At 36.4% G+C, this 19,202-nt stretch overlaps 1 protein-coding gene and 1 pseudogene across 2 annotated transcripts in view; both read left to right on the top strand.

The window, feature by feature from the left end:
- ATP8A2 (ATPase phospholipid transporting 8A2) overlaps window positions 1-19,202 on the top strand; it is a 763,449-nt gene that overhangs the window by 139,379 nt on the left and 604,868 nt on the right. For both annotated transcript variants that reach the window (XM_049778216.1, XM_049778217.1), the window contains exons 7-10: window positions 4,502-4,575; window positions 6,641-6,710; window positions 7,798-7,925; window positions 9,251-9,362. In XM_049778216.1, the coding sequence (XP_049634173.1) occupies window positions 4,502-4,575; window positions 6,641-6,710; window positions 7,798-7,925; window positions 9,251-9,362 (384 nt within the window). The remainder of the gene's footprint in view (window positions 1-4,501; window positions 4,576-6,640; window positions 6,711-7,797; window positions 7,926-9,250; window positions 9,363-19,202) is intronic.
- Window positions 5,204-5,482, top strand: LOC126015742 (60S ribosomal protein L37a-like; annotated as a pseudogene).

Here is a 19,202-nt window from a genome sequence, read left to right on the forward strand (position 1 = left end):
ATGAAAAAATGCTCCACATCACTAATCATCAGGGAGATGCAAATCAAAATAACTATGAGGTGCCACCTCACACCACAGAGACTGGCACAAATCACAAAGAATGAGAACAAGCAGTGTTGGCAGGGATGCGGCGAGACAGGAACTCTTATCTACTGCTGGTGGGAATGCCGAATAATTCAACCTTTCTGGAGAGCGATATGGAGATTCCTCCAAAAACTGGAAATCGAGCTCCCATATGACCCAGCTATACCATTTCTAGGAATATACCCTAGGAACACAAAAATACAATACAAAAATCCCTTCCTTACACCTATATTTATTGCAGCACTATTTACTATAGCAAGACTCTGGAAACAACCAAGATGCCCTTCAACAGATGAATGGCTAAAGAAACTGGCACATATACACAATGGAATATTATATAGCCGTCAGGGGAGATAAGTCATGAAATTTTCCTATACATGTATGTACATGCAATCTATTATCTGAGTGAAATAAGTCAGAGAGAAAGAGAAAGATGGAGAATGATCTTATTCATCTATGGGTTTTAAGAAAAATGAAAAACATTTCTCAACAATTTTCAGAGACAAAAGAGGAGGGCTGGATCTTACAACCGACCTCATGAATCTCACCACAAAGAGTGATGAGTTTAATTAGAGAAATAAACACATTGCAAACTATCCTAACAATGAGAATATATGAGGGAAGTGGAAAGCCTGTCTAGAGTACAGGTAGGGGCAGGGAGGGGAGGAGGGATATTTGGGTCATTGGTGATGGGAATGTTGCACTGGTGATGGGGGGTTTGTCTTCTGATATGACTGAAAGCCAACTACAATCATATTTGTAACCAAGGTGTTTAAATAAAAATATTAATAAAAAGAAAATTTAGAAGTAATGTACTGTTTCATATGTTTCATATGTATTATCATTGTTTTATTTCACTGGGAATGCTGCAGTATAAGTGAGACTATTAAAATGCAGATAAAATAGCATGCAAATAAATAGTATATATTAAAAATGGTGTTATCATGAGCTGCTTTAATGAATGTTTTTTGAAAGATGATCAGGGTAACCAGTTTCCACAGAAGTGCTCATAAAGTCATTGTAAAAAAGCATTTGAGACCCTTGGGTTTATGGGAAAGCCAGTGAGAGCATCCTTGCTCAGAATGAATCTATAAGAATGGATTGGAGCTGGAGTGGTGGTGCAAGCAGTAGGGTGTCTGTCTTGCATGTGCTGAGGATGAAATCCTCCGCTGTCCCATATGGTCCCTCAAACCAGGAGCAATTTCTGAGCGTATAACCAGTAGTAATTAATCTCTGAGCGTTACAGGGTGTCCCCACCCCCCAAAAAAAAGAGAGAATGGAGAGGGCTGTCCTAACAGAGGCCAGAAGTGTAGACATGGGGAAGGGAGGGAATCTTACTTTTTCTGAAGTTCCCAAATCAATATTGGCCAAAACGGAGACTCCTTTCAGATGATGAATGCTGAAGGGAAGGCACATCGTTGGTGGATCACAAAGTTAGTTGACTTTGATAGAGGCATTCTGAGCTTGTCCTTGAAATTAAGGGAATTTGAGAAATCCATGAAGATTAGAGCAGATTTCAGGATCTTGTGGGGGATCTTTACTGCTTTCGGAGTTCTTGTGAAGCCTTGCTCAGTGGGCCACCAACCTGTGCCTTGCATGTGTTAGGCCTGGATATTGATCCCAGCAGCACTCAGCTCACTACCCAGTGTTCCCTGGCACTACATTGGCTTGAGGAAACTGTTTCACCGGGCCCTAGCATTGAGCTCTCAGGCCCACTCTACTTAGCCAGTTACAATCAGAATGTTGTTCCCACCCCCAAAAAACTATTCACTAATTCACACACTCAAGACAACTAGACATAAGAACATCACGTTTAAAAACTCTTGTAAAAGAATATTCTAACTAGTTTTTTATCCACATAAAACTTCTTAGCACTTTATTAATGAGAATGAATTGTTTTTTATTCAAATAAGAAAAATGGGAGAAAGCTATAATTTTCCTTGTCCTCCTACTTCGGCTAAAAATTCACAGCCTTTTTTCTGCAAAAACATGACTGATTTCTCTCCACTGCCTTTTTTTAAAATAAAATTGCTTCTGACTTTTATGTGAAGTATGCACATAAATATTTTCAACTTTAATAAGTATCTTTGCCTTTTTAACTTCTTATTGTTAAAATATGGTATTTATTATAGTATTTACTCTTCAATTTTTAATGTATTATAAAATATACTGTATGTGCCTTTCTTTATCATTAAGTTGAATACTAACATCAATTGTACAGAGGTCCTGGAATTCCATTTTTTATCACTTTACTTGGAATTCTGGAATTTCATTTTTGCCATTTTAGCTTTATTCTTTTGAGTGTCCACAATTTTGTTGAGTGCTACAAGACATAGTAGGATGTCTTTTATTCAAAACTCCCTTTTTCTAATAGAAAACTATAAGCACAGGCACCTTTTAGCAGTATTTTTCTAATGCTTAAGTTTCAGTAATCTTTTATAAGGTGGTAGCATTTGAAATTCTTGATTTATTTACTTTTGTTTTTTCTGGTGGGGGCTACTCCAGGCAATTGTTGGGGGCTTTTCTCAGATCTGTGTTCAGGGATTGCTTCCAAGACTACTCAGGGACCACGTAGTGCTGGAGATTGAATATGGCAAGCATGCACTCAGCTCATTGGCCTCTACATGCCAAACATATGATCAGCTCATTGATCTACTTATCTCTTTAGCACTGAAATTCTTGATTTTTAGAAGAGCATCACAAGTCAGAATAGGATTTAGAATCCAGAGTATCCATTATGAATTTTATTAGTGTATTAGAACTGGCTTTTCCGTTGGTACTTTCAGAAAGCTGTCATTTTTGTCTTTCACCCTCCAATTACCCACTTAGGTTCTCTCATGTGGCTGGAGATCTAATATGTGCCTGTGTCCTGCCAGGTGCTTGCATTCACTTTCTCAGTTTGCTTCACTCAGTGTGGTCACTGGGGGCCATTTACCATCTTTCTAATGAGGTCATGAGAACTTGGAGTAGAGAAGAGCTTGCCAAGGATCCAGAGTTGGTGTGTTTGTGAGCCTGATTCAAGCAGAAGCTTCTTGATGGAAGGCTCACATCCCATCTACCTGAGTGCTTATATGATAAGATTTTTCAGAGTTTTCAGACCCCTGGACATTATGCTCACATTTTCTGGGTGATGATATATGTCTTGGTGTCTTGTGTCTGGTGAAGTCTGTCTTCTCAATGTTCTCTCTGACTTGGGCTATGACTCTGCTTGAAATTTTCTGGTCTATACAGATCTTTATCTCTGTTTCATGTGGTCTGTTTCTGGAGGACTATGTTATTTTCTTTGTTTTATTTTTTTCCTCCAGTTTTTATAGAGGTGCCATGACTTACAACACTGTGACTAGTAGAGTTTCATAGAGTGTTTCATAGTTTCATAGAGTTTCATAGTGCTCTAATACCACATCCTCTACAAGAGTGTTCACTTTTCTCTGCCACTGTCCTGTTGCTCCCTTCACCCACCTTCTGTACCCTGACTTTGATAAATTTAATTCTGTAAATCAACTCTCAGGTTCTAATTCTCTTGGCCGTTTGTTGCTCCCTTACTATGTTTAATTTTATATCTATATAAGAAAGGTCATTTTGTGTCTTTCTCTCTCCTTCTGAAAGATTTCACTAAGCATGGTTTATTCACATAGTGGCAAATTATACTATGTCATCCTTTCTAATAGTTGATTAGTATTCCACTATATATATGTATATATACATATATGTATATATATTTGTACACACACAATTTCTTTTTCCATCCATTAGTTCCTGGTCACTTGGGTTGTGGGACAGACTTTTAGAAGCAAAACTCGTTGGTGAATTTTACCTTTTAATCAGCATATCCATCAGATTGATCAACTTTGAATTCTGTATTTACATTTATTCACTGAGTGACCTTGATTATGTTATTTAACAATGATCCTTGATTTTACCATTTACACAATGGAGAAAATACATGTGTGTTATCTCTTTGTCTTTGAAAACACTATGAAATCTTTGCTGTTGACATCACTCTATGGATGAGAAAGGTGAAGTACCCAGGGCTTATATAACCTGCTGCTGCCTTCATGATTAGTAAGAAGTCTTGGGGGTTCAAATGGGTCTGTACTTTATCACCCTGCTCCATTTCATTATTTGTAACTAGATCAACAACCATAAGGAAATGACAGCTTGAGAGTAGTTCTGATGCCTCTCTTTTCTTTTTTCTTCTTTTTCTGTTTCTCTTTCATTCAATATCAATGCAAACAGGCAATATTTGACCGTATCGAAACATATTCCTTTTTTCTTTCAAGGAAATCAGTGTGGGTGTCTCCATCTTAACTCTGTAGCTTAGTTGTATATTAATCTTTCTTTAAGCATTTAACCACTTTTCTAGCTGTTTGTGTTTTCTTTTCTTTTTATATTTATCTGTTCTTGTCCTGGTTTCTAGGTGGCGGTGGGAGACATTGTGAAGGCCGTCAATGGGCAGTATCTTCCTGCAGACATGATCCTGCTCTCCTCCAGGTCAGATGTGTGTATGAGACATGATATTTAAATAAATGCTAAGAACAACAAAGAAATTAAGTGATGGCTGTAGATAACTGAAGTCATCTCGAATTCTCCTGAGTCACCATTTTTCTGTTGTGTCCATTCTGTTTGTCCATTGCTTGTCATCCCTCCTTTTTTGCCTTAACCTGTTGTTGTTTTTTTTTTTTCATTTTCATGGTTTCTTTACTCAACATCGGTTATGACCTTTTAGTTATTTGACCATTCTGGAAAGTTCCTCATATATAAGGAGTCAATCAGTAACCAAGGGCAGAGTCATTTCAGGACTCATAGCTTTCAATAAATTGAGACTTTGTGACCTGTCTTCCAAGGGGTTCAGCTCTCAGTCTTCCCTGCAGGGCCCAATGCTTTCCATTACTACAGGATCTGTGGCATATTCTGCAGAAGATATTCCTGCCAAAGATATTCCAACATCCTTTGTCCCTACTTTCTCCCTTATCATTGCCATGTGTACTAGACAATTTTCTACTTAAAAGGCATCATCTCTGAGTGGCATAAGTAAGATCACTTCACTTGATTTAACACATGAAAGCATATGTCAAAGAGGGAAAGTCAGCTCTTGTGTTCTGCGGTGGCTTCAAGGAAGATGGCTAAGTGCACAAAGAAGGTGGGGATCATGGCTAAATATGGGACGCCTTACAGTGCCCCCCTCCGGAAGATGGTGAAGAAGATTGAGATGAGCCAACATGCCAAGTACACATGCGCCTTCTTTGGCAAGACCAAGATGAAGAGACGGGGCTGTGGGCATTTGGCACTGCAGTTCCTATATGAAAACCGTTACAGGTGGCATTGGATCTACAATACTATTTCTGCTGTCACAGTTAAATCTGCAATCAGAAGACTGAAGGAATTGAAAGACCAGTAGATCTCCCATCTGAAACATTGTTGGCCTGTAATAACTGGGCTAATTTATGTAAAAAAAAAAAAGAGGGAAAGTCAGCATTAGGTTCAGAAAAACTCAAGTTCTTGAGTTCAAGATTAAGTTCAATGTTACTAGATGAAAATTTCTGTATTTATATGCTATGGGAGAGTAACAGATGTACTGCTTGGTTGTAGTGTTTCTTTAGTAGAATTTGATCACGTTTTTGATTTTAAAACTTAACATAATTTTTTTTTGCTATAAATTAGAGGTTTAAAAGTAAAGCCCAGGCCCAGATTTATGTTGTCATTTTAATTGGTATGAGAACAGAGAAAGTCTTAGAAATTGATATCACCTGATATTTTGGGATGTGTGTTTTTATTGTGACCTCAGAAAACCCACTTTTAATAAGAGATGATTGGTTTGAGTTACAGTTTGTAATTTTTAGGTTGCTCATTTGGGTTTGAGTTTGTATATTGATATTCCCCGAAACCACTTGGTATCTTTACTTTACACATGAGAAAACTGAGTTGGTTATTAAACAACTTTCAAAGGCTGCATAGCTAGAAATGGTAGTGCTAGATGATTATAACTTAGCTGGTGGTCTCTAACCACCGACTGTGTGCTACTTCATCTGGAAAATGTAAATGTGATAGTGTCTGCTGTGCTTATTTTTATTCTTTTATTCTTTAAATTTAGGGTTTTAGTCAAAAAGTTGTTCATTGACTTAGTAAAAGGTTCAGGGGAGAAAAGACTCAACTAACTCTTCTTCCTGGCCATGGTTTTGCTCACAGAATGCGTTTATTCTGGTCCTGACTGGATAATCTCAGATAAAGACCAAGTATAGAACATCCTGTGTTTCTTTAATGCAGCCAATACAGCCTTCACCCTCTCATTCATCCTGCTACAGCCTTCCCTTGAGGGCAGACCCCATGATTTGGAGCCTGTAAGGACAGATCCTGAGCAAGCCACTTTGTGTCAGTGTAGAGCTATTGATGAGCATGTCTTGCTAATTGATTTGATTCCTATTATTAAAGTGGTTCTTTATAGCACTATTTTATGAAGTCTAGCAGCAGTATACTTTCCAAGAATAGAGACTATGAACTTTGAATTTGTGGAGGGGAGATTACTAACCGCTGGTTTTCCTTTTTCCTCTTTCTCTAGTGAACCTCAAGCAATGTGTTATGTTGAAACAGCTAATCTAGATGGAGAGACGAACCTTAAAATACGCCAGGTAAAATCACCTTCTGTGATTTTTGTTATTATGGAGGCCAATTTATAAATGTTAACTCAAACAGTATATATAGAAAGAACATGCTATTTTTTTTTGAAGGAAGCACAATGAGAGTATGGGAGAGAAAGAGAGAGAAGAGAGTTGTGTGTGTGTGTGTGTGTGTGTGTGTGTGTGAGAGAGAGAGATATTGTCTTAACTAAAACTTTAGGTTTTAATAATTAATTATTTTGAATGTCTATTGTATTCTAACTTTAATTTTAGGTGTGCATTATTATAAATAAATATTGCATATGCACCACATTAATTCACTACTTAAAGTTCAATTCTAACTAGTATCTTACTATGAAAGCATTAGTATTTTACTGTGCTTTCTGAGTATTGTGTGGATATAGAGAGCAGTCCTCAGCTGTGAAGGACTTGTTTTTAGGGGATAGATTCGTAGGCTATCTTTAGAAACTTTAGTGTGTATTAACTGTTTTAAATTAAATCTAATTCCATAGAGTAGTATACTAGATACAAAATAGTTATTTTATTATGTATCAACTCTAGGGTGTAATGAAACTCTTTACTGTAATAAAAATTTTAAGTATTTTACCTAACAATTCTTAAGTTACATAAAATTAAATTTGATCATTCTGCCCTTCTATCTCTCTTTTTTATATTAAACTTTTGATTTAGACTATTTTTTTCTATTCAAAGTACAGTTTTGTATGGTAGGTATTATACCATGCCAAAGTGTTACTTTCATCTATCTTTATGTCTAGTGTTGAGCACGACTGTTAGGATAAGATTTCTGTCAGGTGTCTGAATATTATTTATTACCTACAGATGAATGTTTGTAGGATAGTTATGGACTCTTCTTTTTAAAGCTTCATTGAATTTTTGGAAAATTTCTACGTTAGGTTGCTGCGGTCAAAACTGCCTGTAAAGTAAAATAGAGAAATTGTTAGTTTGATCTCATAGCCTCTATTCTTAATATCATTCTATTTAGGTTCATTATTTTCTTTCAGTTTACAATCGAGGTGCAGAATGCTATTACCCAAAATGCTCTATTGTCTTCTACTTCCTCTTTGGTTTATCATTTTAGGGCTTGACCCTCACTGCTGACATGCAAACAAGGGAAGTATTGATGAAATTATCTGGAACAATAGAATGTGAAGGGCCCAACCGTCACCTGTATGACTTCACTGGAAATTTAAACTTAGATGGGAAAAGGTACCACTTTTTTCTTTTATAATCATTTTATTTTTAAAATGTGAGTAAGAATTACTAGAGATTTGGAAAATAGTAGTATGTTTTTTAGATTTGTTTTCTTGAGATATTTAATGAGGGAGTAGACTATTAAACAGTAAGGGATGAGAGACTGAGCTATGCTCAAATCATATTTCAATCCATTTACGCTGTCCCTAACATGCAGAGCCTTAATGATAGAACAGTGGGCAGGGAAATTGCCTTGTACATGGAGTCTCTGGTTCAATCCCTGGCATCACATATGGCCCCCTGAGTTATCACCAGGATTGATCCTTGAGCACATATGCAGGTAAGCTCTAAACATCTCTGAGTGTGGCCTAAAACAACCACAAAACAAAACAAAAAACAGACCCTGTCCATAACATACAAAAACCACTGATTTTTGAGCTTTGGTTTTAAATGAGGTTTTCAGCACAGGTCTGCATATAGTGCTTGCATTGGAAGAGAGAGTCTTGACTACACAAACTTGTCCACAAAAGCAGAAGAATCTGAAGTACATAAAAGTTAATGTATGTTCTAAAGAAATGTCTCTGTGTGCTCTTTTGCTAATATACTTCCTAAGTGGTGATTATTTTAAGAGAGTTAAATGAAATAAACAAGTCTTCTTTACTACTGTCTTGTCATTTCTCCTCTGTTGTCCTCTTCCTTTTGCATATATTGTGTCACTTTTTTTTTTGTCATTATGTTTCTGGCTCAGTTTCTCTCTTCTCTACCTACTTCTTTCCAGTGCTTTCTCCACTTTGTATTTTAAATAGATTCCATAATTATGGAATCTCCACCTAATAATGAAAACTAGAGTGATTACTTTTATGCTTTATATTAGGTATGAAGGGCCACATAGAAGACACTCTACTTTGAATTTTTAACTTACCACTCAGGCTTTTGTTTAATCATGAAGTCATCCATGCCATTTGGTACTATAGTATTATTGATTTCTTTCTCATAATAGTTTATAAAATCAAGTTTTTAAAATAAATGAAACTTTGGTAATTCTAACTATTTCCTTCTGGGTGTTGAGTTTTATAAAATGGTTATGAGACAAATCTCCCCAGAACAACTTTTAATCTATTTTTCTCTTTAATAATAAAGGAATAAGATGATGGGTGGATAACTTTTTGTTTTGTTTCAGTAAATTAAATCAAGAGTAATCCTTTTGCAGAGCAGTAACCAATCTTTGAGTGAAATAATTAAATTTGACAAAGTAAAACATATGGTTGTATGTTTAAGGGGAAATCTCATGTTTATTTGTCAGACTATCATTAAATATAAATGTTGTCTTTTATTTTTAGCCCGGCTTCCCTTGGGCCTGACCAGATCTTATTAAGAGGTACACAGCTTAGAAATACTCAGTGGGTCTTTGGCATAGTTGTGTATACTGGACATGACACCAAACTCATGCAGGTAAAATATTTCTATGCTGAAAACAATGCTTCTTTTAGTTTCTTCCTCCCAGTTTCTCTGTTTTTATGTAGTAGAGTGTTTTAGGAAGTTCACTTATATATGCACCAAATATATTTGGTGCATATATTTGGTTAACCTGTATTTGGTTCACTTCTATATGCACCTATATTGTCATCTGTAGATAGTTTATTCCTGGGTTTCTGTTATTATGTCAGACATTTATTACTACTTGCTTAAAGTATCAGTGATCTTATGTACACATCAATAGAGATAATCACATCTAATTTATTCTTCTGAAAGCAGAGGATTGATAGTAACTACTTCAGTTTAAATTTTCTTCACCCCATTAAGATTTTACCAACAGTTGTTCAAATTGGATTATTTAACCAAGTTCTGTATGACTTAAAAATCAGTTAATTTGAATCAATATGCTTTTCACACATGAGAGAAAAATATTAAGGCAAAATTATTTAGTGGACTGGAGAGATTGTTCAGTCAGCTAAAACATGCTTTGTCTGCTGGAGACCAGGATTCACTTTCTAGATCCATATTACCCCTGAACCCTCCTGGGTGAGACCTTTAGAATAATAGAGCTGGCCATCACTGTGTGTGACCATTGCCACTCCATTCAACACAAATGAACAAATGGTTTTGTATTTTGGGGGAGGTGTTATGGGAGTTTCTTCCAGGAATACTCAACCAACAGGATCAGCTGTGGTCTTGGGGATGTGGTGTTGTTTGTGCTCTGCTGTACTGGGACCACAGAGCACAGATGATGCTCCGGACCTTCCAAGGCTACCCAATGATACTCAGGAGACTGTGTGGCACCTGAGATCACACGCAGACTGGATATATATGCCCTAATCTTGATACTGTTTTTAAGCTCTCCTTTATTATAATGATTTTTCAGAAAAAGATCTTGTACATTTAGAGATCACATATAATAACTGTGTTTATATTATGGCATATTTTGGTAGACAACTTGTGAAATTCTGCATAAATCTGTGTCATTCATTCCTCACATTTCTTTGATCTCTTTTGCCATTTAATGTTGGTAATGAGGGGGATTGCTATGAAGGAGGATTGGCTCATTAGCTTTATACCTTCTTGTATAACTTTGCATGTATATATTTATCAGTATTTCTTTTTTTAAGTATTATTTTATTAAAACCATTGTAATCTGCAAAGTATTTCATTGTTGAATTTCAGCTATACAGTGAGTCAGGGCCATTCCCGCTACCAGTGTTGACTCCCCTCCACCAATGAACCCAGAGTGCAACCTATACCTTGGTCCTTTGGCCCCTGGCCTGCCAGTATAACAGGCCCATTTAAGTTTAGATTGTTAAAGTTTAGGTTTCTTGATTCTATTGTCATTGACTCTGGCTTGGATATTTAGTTCTGTCTCTGTTTTATTCTCACCAATGCTTCTGAGACCATTTGGTCATTGATCGCCAGCCTTTATTTTTCCTTTCTTCTTAGAATCGTAGAAAAATGCAGAAATATAAGTAATCCGTGTGCCAAAGTTTTCTGAAAAAGGTCATAGGCCCTATTTAAAAGATAAGAAATTAAAAAAAAATTAAAGAAAAGGGAAATAAGGATGTGTGTGGCAGGTTGTGTTTTTGTTTTTGTTTTTTTTTAGCAATTCATCTGTTGAAGGGCATCTTGGTTCTTTTGTTTGTTTTTATTTTTACTTGGGTTCAGTAAAAGTTAAAAAATAAAAAGGAAAAACCTTTGGCCTTATAAACTGGGAGACTCTACACATGAAGCATCCTGCCATAAGACCAACTACAGTCTCTAGGCATACTAAGTTGTATAACCCCAAAGTCTTTCTTTGGTCCCAGTAAAAGTTCTTCTCAAGAAATGGACAGACACTTTGATAAAGAAGAAATACAAATGGCCAAAAGGCACATGAAAAAGTGCTCCACAACACTAATCATCAGGGAGATGCAAAACAACTATGAGGCACCACCTCACACCACAGAGATTGGCACAAATCACAAAAAATGAGAATAAGCAGTGTTGGCGGGGATGCGGTGAGACAGGAACTCTTATCCACTGCTGGTGAGAATGCCGAGTAGTTCAACCTTTCTGGAGAGTGATATGGAGATTCTTCCAAAAACTGGAAATTGAGCTCTCATATGATCCAGCTATACCACTCCTAGGAATATACCCTAGGAACACAGAAATACAATACAAAAACCCCTTACTTACACCTATATTTATTGCAGCACTATTTACCATAGCAAGACTCTGGAAAGAACCAAAATGCCCTTCAAAAGGTGAATGGCTAAAGAAACTGTGGTACATATACACAATGGAATATTATGCAACCTTCAGGAGAGATGAAGTTATGAAATTTTCTTTTTTTTATTTAAACAAATTTATTACATACATGATTGTGTTTGGGTTTCAGTCATGTAAAGAATACCACCCATCATCAGTGCAACATTCCCATCACCAATGTCCCAAATCTCCCTCCTCCCCACCCAACCCCTGCCTGTACTCTAAACAGGCTTTCTATTTCCCTCGTACATTCTCATTATGAGGATAGTTCAAAACGTAGTTATTTCTCTAACTAAACTCAACCCTCTTTGTGGTAAGCTTCATGAGGTGAGCTGTAACTTCCAGCTCTTTTCTCTTTTGTGTCTGAAAGTTCTTATTGCAAGAATGTGTTTCATTTTTCTTAAAACCCATAGATGAGTGAGACCATTCTGCGTCTTTCTCTCTGACTTATTTCACTCAGCATAATAGATTCCATGTACATCCATGTATAGGAAAATTTCATGACTTCATCTCTCCTGACAGCTGCATAATATTCCATTGTGTATATGTACCACAGTTTCTTTAGCCATTCATCTGTTAAAGGGTATCTTGGTTTTTTCCAGAGTCTTGCTATGGTAAATAGTGCTGCAATGAATATAGGTGTAAGGAAGGGATTTTTGTATTTTTCTATACATGGATGTACATGGAATCTATTATGCTGAGTGAAATAAGTCAGAGAGGAAGACAAAGACAGAGAATGGTCTCTATGGGTTTTAAGAAAAATGAAAGACATGTTTCAACGATTTTCAGAGACAGAAGAGGAGAGGGCTGGATGTTACAGCTGACATCATGAATATCACCACAAAGAGTGATGAGTTTAGTTAGAGAAATAACTACATTGTGAACTATCCTAACAATGAGAATATAGAGGGAAATAGAAAGCCTGTCTAGAGTACAGGTGGGGGTGGGGAGGGGAGGAGGGATATTTGGGTCATTGGTGATGGGAATGTTACACTGGTGATGGGGGGTATAATCTTATACAACTGAAACCCAACCACAATCATGTTTGTAACCATTGTAATATTATAAAAAAAGAAGTTTTTCTCAATCATGGTTGACACAATCATGTTTTTGTAGTTAAAGATCCTGGATTTTTCACAGATCCTATGACGAATTCAGGGTGTCCTGGAGCATTTTCTGGTTTCATCTCAGTGTTAGGTGTCAATGCAGGGAACCCTGCCCTGGAAGCAAGTTGTTGTTTCCACGTCATCAGGGTGTCATATGAACCCACTGAGGACCAAGTCATTGCCATAGCAGCATTAGGGCCTTCCTTGATAGAAGTTCGATTCCTAGTACTGGTGCAGAAAACTACGCTGGTTCCATAGATAGGATCCAAGGTTCAGGGGTGAATGGCCAGTGTCCAATTGACTGAAGCCTCAGTCAAGTCACTATGACAATTGTTCAGGGTAAAAGGCCCCATTGCAATATAAAATTTATGCATTCTTATCCCTATTAGTTAAGAATTTGTTTCCAAAAATAACATTTACCCATTTTAAAGTGCCTATTCAAAAAGAAACAATGCCACAGATACTACTGGTGTATACTGGGATAAAAATAACAAGGTAAGAATTCCTATAACCTGGATCTAACATGAACTCAGAACCCAAGAGAAACTTATTTATTAGAATTTCCCACAAACATATTCAAAATAAGGAATGGGGAAAACAGCCTCTACATAAAGAAATAGATAAAAATAATTATACTTATTAAGGAAATACATCTGAGGAGATGTAATGTACATAACCCCATTAAGTCTTTTGCAATAAATAGTATGTGTGGGATATAAAATCCGGAGCACAGCTTCAGACTATAGAGTCTGAAAAATGGTTCCCAGCATTCACATATCAATAAATATCCTTGAGCTGTGGCTTCTCGAAAACCAAATCTGGTAGTGAGCAACAGTCCACAGCAAAGGGAGTTGGAAGAAAAGGGGATGCTAAGAGCAAATTAGCAACAGTGGCAGTGGCAGCTTCTTCCCAGGCTAAGGCAAGGTAGGCTGGGATCTATATTTTTGCTTTTGTAGCTGGTTGGTAGCGAGTTGGGATGGGGGAATGTTCTGGTTCCTAAGGAGTTAAGAATTGAGAATATAAAGGTTAAATAGGGAGAAATAACAGATGGTGGGGGGAGAGTGAAGGGATAGATAAGAGTCTGTAAAGTAAGCAGAGCAGGGAAGGGTTGTATATAATGGGGAAGGACAATAAACAACATATATAGACATTATGTATCTTACAGACGGACACTAGACAGACATTGAGGTGGTCAACTCATACACTCAAGCACACACATAGCAGACACTGAAGATCTCTGTTTAAAAAATATAAAGTCAGCAAGTCAGATTGAAAGGTTTTCCATTTTTAGGCTAGTCATCATTGGTGAGGGTAGACTTTACTGAAAAAAAAAAAAGGTTAGACTGTGTATAGAGCATTCTTAAAACAATCATAATTTTCAAGTCTAGAAAACTAAGCAATATGGTAATAAGCACTGTAAGAGGAGACTACACCATGTCTTGAGTATCTAGGTTCCTTCCCTGAAAACAGACTGAAATCATAAGCAGTATGATATAAGGGTAAACTACCTAAAATGGACAATAAATTGCAATAACATACTCAACGAATGAACACTGTAGCAGGAATTTATGGCCTGTAGTTCCAGGCCTGTGTATTATGTCCTGTGCTTCCAGTGTTGTCTGTGGACATAGATCATATTAGAAGGCATAATCAAATAAAAAATAAATAGATTAGAATTTTTGTTAGGATATCTTAATGAACACAGTGCATCTTTTGAGTCTAATATAATATAGCACTATGGTGACCAACCTATATATTTCCAAGTACCACTATGGACAAAAAATAAAGGAGTTATTATAGACATATTAAAAATAAGGCACTAAAGCTTCTTATATTGAGTACTGTAGTGGGAGTTCATGGCTTCCAAATGCATTCTGCACCTATTTCTGTGGATAAAAATCATTAGAACATTATTATAGACATCTATAAAGAGCAGTTGATTGAATGCCTGCTCAATGTAGACAGTTGTATAGTTGCTGAAGTTCTTTGAAGTATAGAATAGAATATAAGCTTTTGTGTTTCTCCTCTTCCACTCAGTTTGTTCTCCTCTCCTTGCTATAACCTGGGATTATTGGTGTTTGAGACAACTATCATTTAGACCATTGTGTTGATTTGAGCAGTTATTCTAAGTACCGCATATAAGTTCTGTATTTTATCCTCTTTCTGGCTTACCTCATTTAACATAATTTCTTTTAGTTCTATCCAAGTTGTGCAAATTGCATGATTGCATCATTCCTTACAGCTTTGTAGTATTTCATTGTGTACATGTAACCTCATCTTCATGATCCACTCATTTGTGGTTGGGCATCTAGCTTGATTTCAAGTCTTAGTTATTGTACTGAGCAAATGCGGTATGCATATATTCTTTTGGATGAGTGTTTTTCAGACCTGGGGATAGATACCCAAATGGGGCATTTCTGGGTCATATGGCAGCTCAAATTTGAGTTTACTAAGAACCCTTCATACTGTTTTTCGTAATGTTGGATCAGGCAGCATTCCCACCAGCAATGAAAGAGTTTCTTTCTCACCACATCCTCCCCAAAAGAGATTGTTTCAAGTATTTTTGATATGTGCCATTCTTACTGGTCTAAGATAATATCTCAATGTTGTCTTGATTTGGATTCCCTAAGGATAAGAGGAAATTTATGATGAAAATTTTTTCATGTGTCAGTTGGCCACCTGTTGTTCTTTCTCAGAGAAGAGTCTGTTCCTTTCTTCTCCCCATTCTTTGATAGGCCTTTTGAGTTTTGTGGAGTTAACCTTTGTGAGTACTTTGTATATCTGAGATATCAATTCTATCTGTTGTTAAGTGCAAAATTTTTCTCCCATTCAGTTATCTGCCTTCTAATTTTAGTTTTTTTTTCCAGACAGAAACTTTTTAATTTGATGTAGTTCCAATTATTTAGGTTTGATGCTATAGATCTTGCCATTGGGTTTCTATCATTGAAGAATTCTTTGAGGTCTAAGTCTTGGAGTGTTTTACCTCTGTTTTCCTCAGTAAAATTTCTGGATTCATGTCTAATGTCAAGATCTTTAATCCACTTTGAATTGACTTTTTGTAAGGTGTCAGATATGGATCAATTTTAATATGACACAGATTGTTACAACACCATTTGTTGAAGACACTGTCTTTGTTCCATTTCATGTTCTTGGCTCCTTTATCAAAGACTAGTTGACCACATGCTTGGGGTTTTGACACTGGATGTTCTATTCTGAACCATTGATCTGAAAATCTGTCTTTTTTTCAATACCATGCTATTTTGATCACTGTGACTTTGTAGTAGAGCTTTCTTGTTTTTTAGTATTGTCTATCCTAGGTCTTTTATGATTCGACATGAACTTTATAATTGATCTAAGTCTTTGCGAATGTTGCCTGAATTTGAATAGGTGTTGCATTGAATCTATATAGTAGTTTAGATAAGATGATTATTTAAATGATATTGATTCTAACAATTCATGAGTATGAAATGTTCTTTCATTTCCTTAGGTCTGCTTTAATTTTGTAAGTGTTTTAAAGACTATTTCCTGTTGACTGTTTAATTGCAGGATAATGTAAAGTCCTAGAAGTATATGAGCTTATGGTGCTTTTAGGGTGAAGCAGTAAGCAAAACAGAGTTTACAAGGAACATACATTTAACTAGAAGTCATCCTGTTTGAGAAATACCATTTTTAGTCTGTACTTCTGTTATTTTGCCACATGTTTTATCATTTGTGAACTCTCACCTCAATGCCTCTTCCAGTGTTCAGGAGTCCCTCATTTCATGTCTAGGATAGATAATATTTCAGTGTGGTATGTTCCTTTTGCTGGTTTTAGTGGAATAGATATTATCACATTAGTTCTATGACTGCAGTATTGTTCTAGAATATTCACATACTGTTAACCAATTCTTTCCTCCCACTGATTTTTATAAGATTATAAGATTTATAAGATTTATAAGATTATAATTATTCCCATTTTCTAGCTTGGGAAACTGAGGCAAAGTGTCTGAGTGTAAAATAAAAATATCCACGAGTGGTGAGAGCGCCCCAGGCACTGTGTTTCTAACTCCTCAGGTGTATAGTTCTGATGAAGCAGGGTAGCAGCTGAGAAATAATACCAAACAGTCAGAAAAGATATTCATTGGAGTTAGCTTGTTTTTTGCCTCAGAGCTTCTCTGCCCTGTGCTCTATCTGTGTCCCACCAAAGCCCAAACTGCTTGCTCTCTTTATTTTCCAGAACCAAATTCACCAGGGTGGAGAAGGTTCTGTAATCCAGGTGGGCTTTTACATATCAAAGGAAGAGGTTACCAGGAAGAAGTTGAGGGAACACCTTTGTTTAGGGTTTTAGCATTGTATGTAAGTAAAACTGCCAAAGTTATATGTTGGATTACTGGTTCCACCCTAATCAATATTCATACTCCACCCTAAGGTTTGATCTGGTGATGGGATTATTGGATTATTCCCTCTTGGTGTTCCTCGCCCACCCTAGGGTGTGGCCTGGTTCTAGTAAATAAAAGCAGGGATCTGAGAAAGGTGGAGGCTCATTCTTTGACCTTCCTCCACTAAGCTGCTTTCCATCATAGGAGCAGAAGGCTTGTGTGGTGGGATTTCTGGCTTAAATGTTGGCTTTCCTGACCATTCTTGTACCTTTTCACTGTGTGGATTATTTCTTGCTTCATCATTTCCTTCTAGACCAGCATCTCATCAGATCCTTGTTTTGGAGCCTGGGGCTCCAAAACAAGCATGGGCTCCACCCAGGAAAAGAGAGGTGGGCTTCAAATCCATTATGTCTAGTTCACACATATTTGTGCTAGTGAGACTATCTGACTGCTTTTCTTAGGGGTAATAAAATGTGTAAGATTCACATCAAACCAACATTTAAAATTTTTTTTGATATTTTGTCTTCTTTCCATATAGATTTCCATTACTTAGAAGTATTGGTGTTTTCATAGAATATTCGGGAAAAATTTACAGTGTCAATAGGAATTTATTTATTGGGACCATGCACTGCAGTACTCAGGGCTTCTTCCCGACTCTTCTCTCATAAATCACTCTTGGCAGGGCTTGGGAGATCATCTTGGCAAGGATCGCCAAGTGCAAGACAAAAACCCTACCCTTTTAAAGAGCTCTTTTACCCCCTTTCAGTAGTAATTTAATATCACATGCTCATTTTTACATGCAGATGTGTTCTGGGGATTGGAGTTGAGTAGATAGAGCTTGACTTTCCCTAAAGTGCTTGTATTGAAGACTAAAGTTTTGGGGTCATTTATTGCTCTTGTGTTTGGATGAAAGATAACTTTCTGAAATCCTGTTATCAATCACTGTAAAAAGATCAGCAGTCAGTTAATTAATGGAGTCAGAGAAATTACGTTTACTGTACTATTCTGGTGCCTCCAATAAATGTGTATTAAAAATTCATATTTTTAGTTGAAGATTATCTTTTTTAGTTTTATAAGGATTAGAGTAAGTGTTCTTGTCATCCCTGCTGGCTTTGCCCCAATGTCAGAGGTCCCTTTTAGATGACACTTGATTAGTAGTTGGTCAATAGTCATGAATTTCCATTTAGATACTATAGGAAACTTGTAAAGATTATGTGTTTGGGGTGGGGGAAACTTAAAAAAAAAACTAAAGGAAAAAATAAAAAATAGTATACACTTGATTCTTGAACAATATAAATTTGATCTGTTTGTATCTACTTTATACTTAGCTTTTATTATAAATCAGTTACATATAATTATAGTATTGACAAATGCAGTATATAATACATGTATTTTCTATATTTATTATCGTGTGGTACCAGGAATAAAACCTGGAGCTCATACATATAAGACATGTACTTTACTGTGTAGTGGTATCCTCTACTCCCTGGAGTTTTTAAAATCACATTATTTTTCTAGGTAGTTTTATTATAAGCAGCCTATAATACATGTAACATACATCAGTGTTCATTGTGCATATTATAAGTAAACTTGTTAGCAACTAGTTGTTAGTAGTTAAGTTTTGTAGCAATCAAAGTTCTATAAATTTTTATTTAGGGGTTTGTTACCCTAGCTACCCTGTACTAGGATCAACATCTTAGCAAGGAAAGTTTCTGTACTGTTTAGATTCTGAAAACAATTAGCCTTTCTAAGTTCCCATATAGTTATAGTTATAACTATAGTTATAGTTATCTGAAAAAATTAAGAATAGTGAAGGAGTACTGACTTAAGTTTAGCAGAAGCGCCATTTTTTGAGGTGGTATTTTATTTCTTTTTTTAAATAATATTTTTTATTTAAATACCTTGGTTACAAAGATGATTGTGGTTGGGTTTCAGTCATATAAGAGGACACCTCCCCATCACCAGTGCAACATTCCCACCACCAATGTCCCAAGTATCCCTCCTCCCCACCCCGCCCCCACCTATACTCTAGACAGGCTTTCTATTTCCCTCATACATTCTCATTGTAAGTATAGTTCGCAATGTAGTTATTT

Source organism: Suncus etruscus, chromosome 8 (assembly GCF_024139225.1).
Source record: "Suncus etruscus isolate mSunEtr1 chromosome 8, mSunEtr1.pri.cur, whole genome shotgun sequence".
Taxonomy (NCBI): domain Eukaryota; kingdom Metazoa; phylum Chordata; class Mammalia; order Eulipotyphla; family Soricidae; genus Suncus; species Suncus etruscus.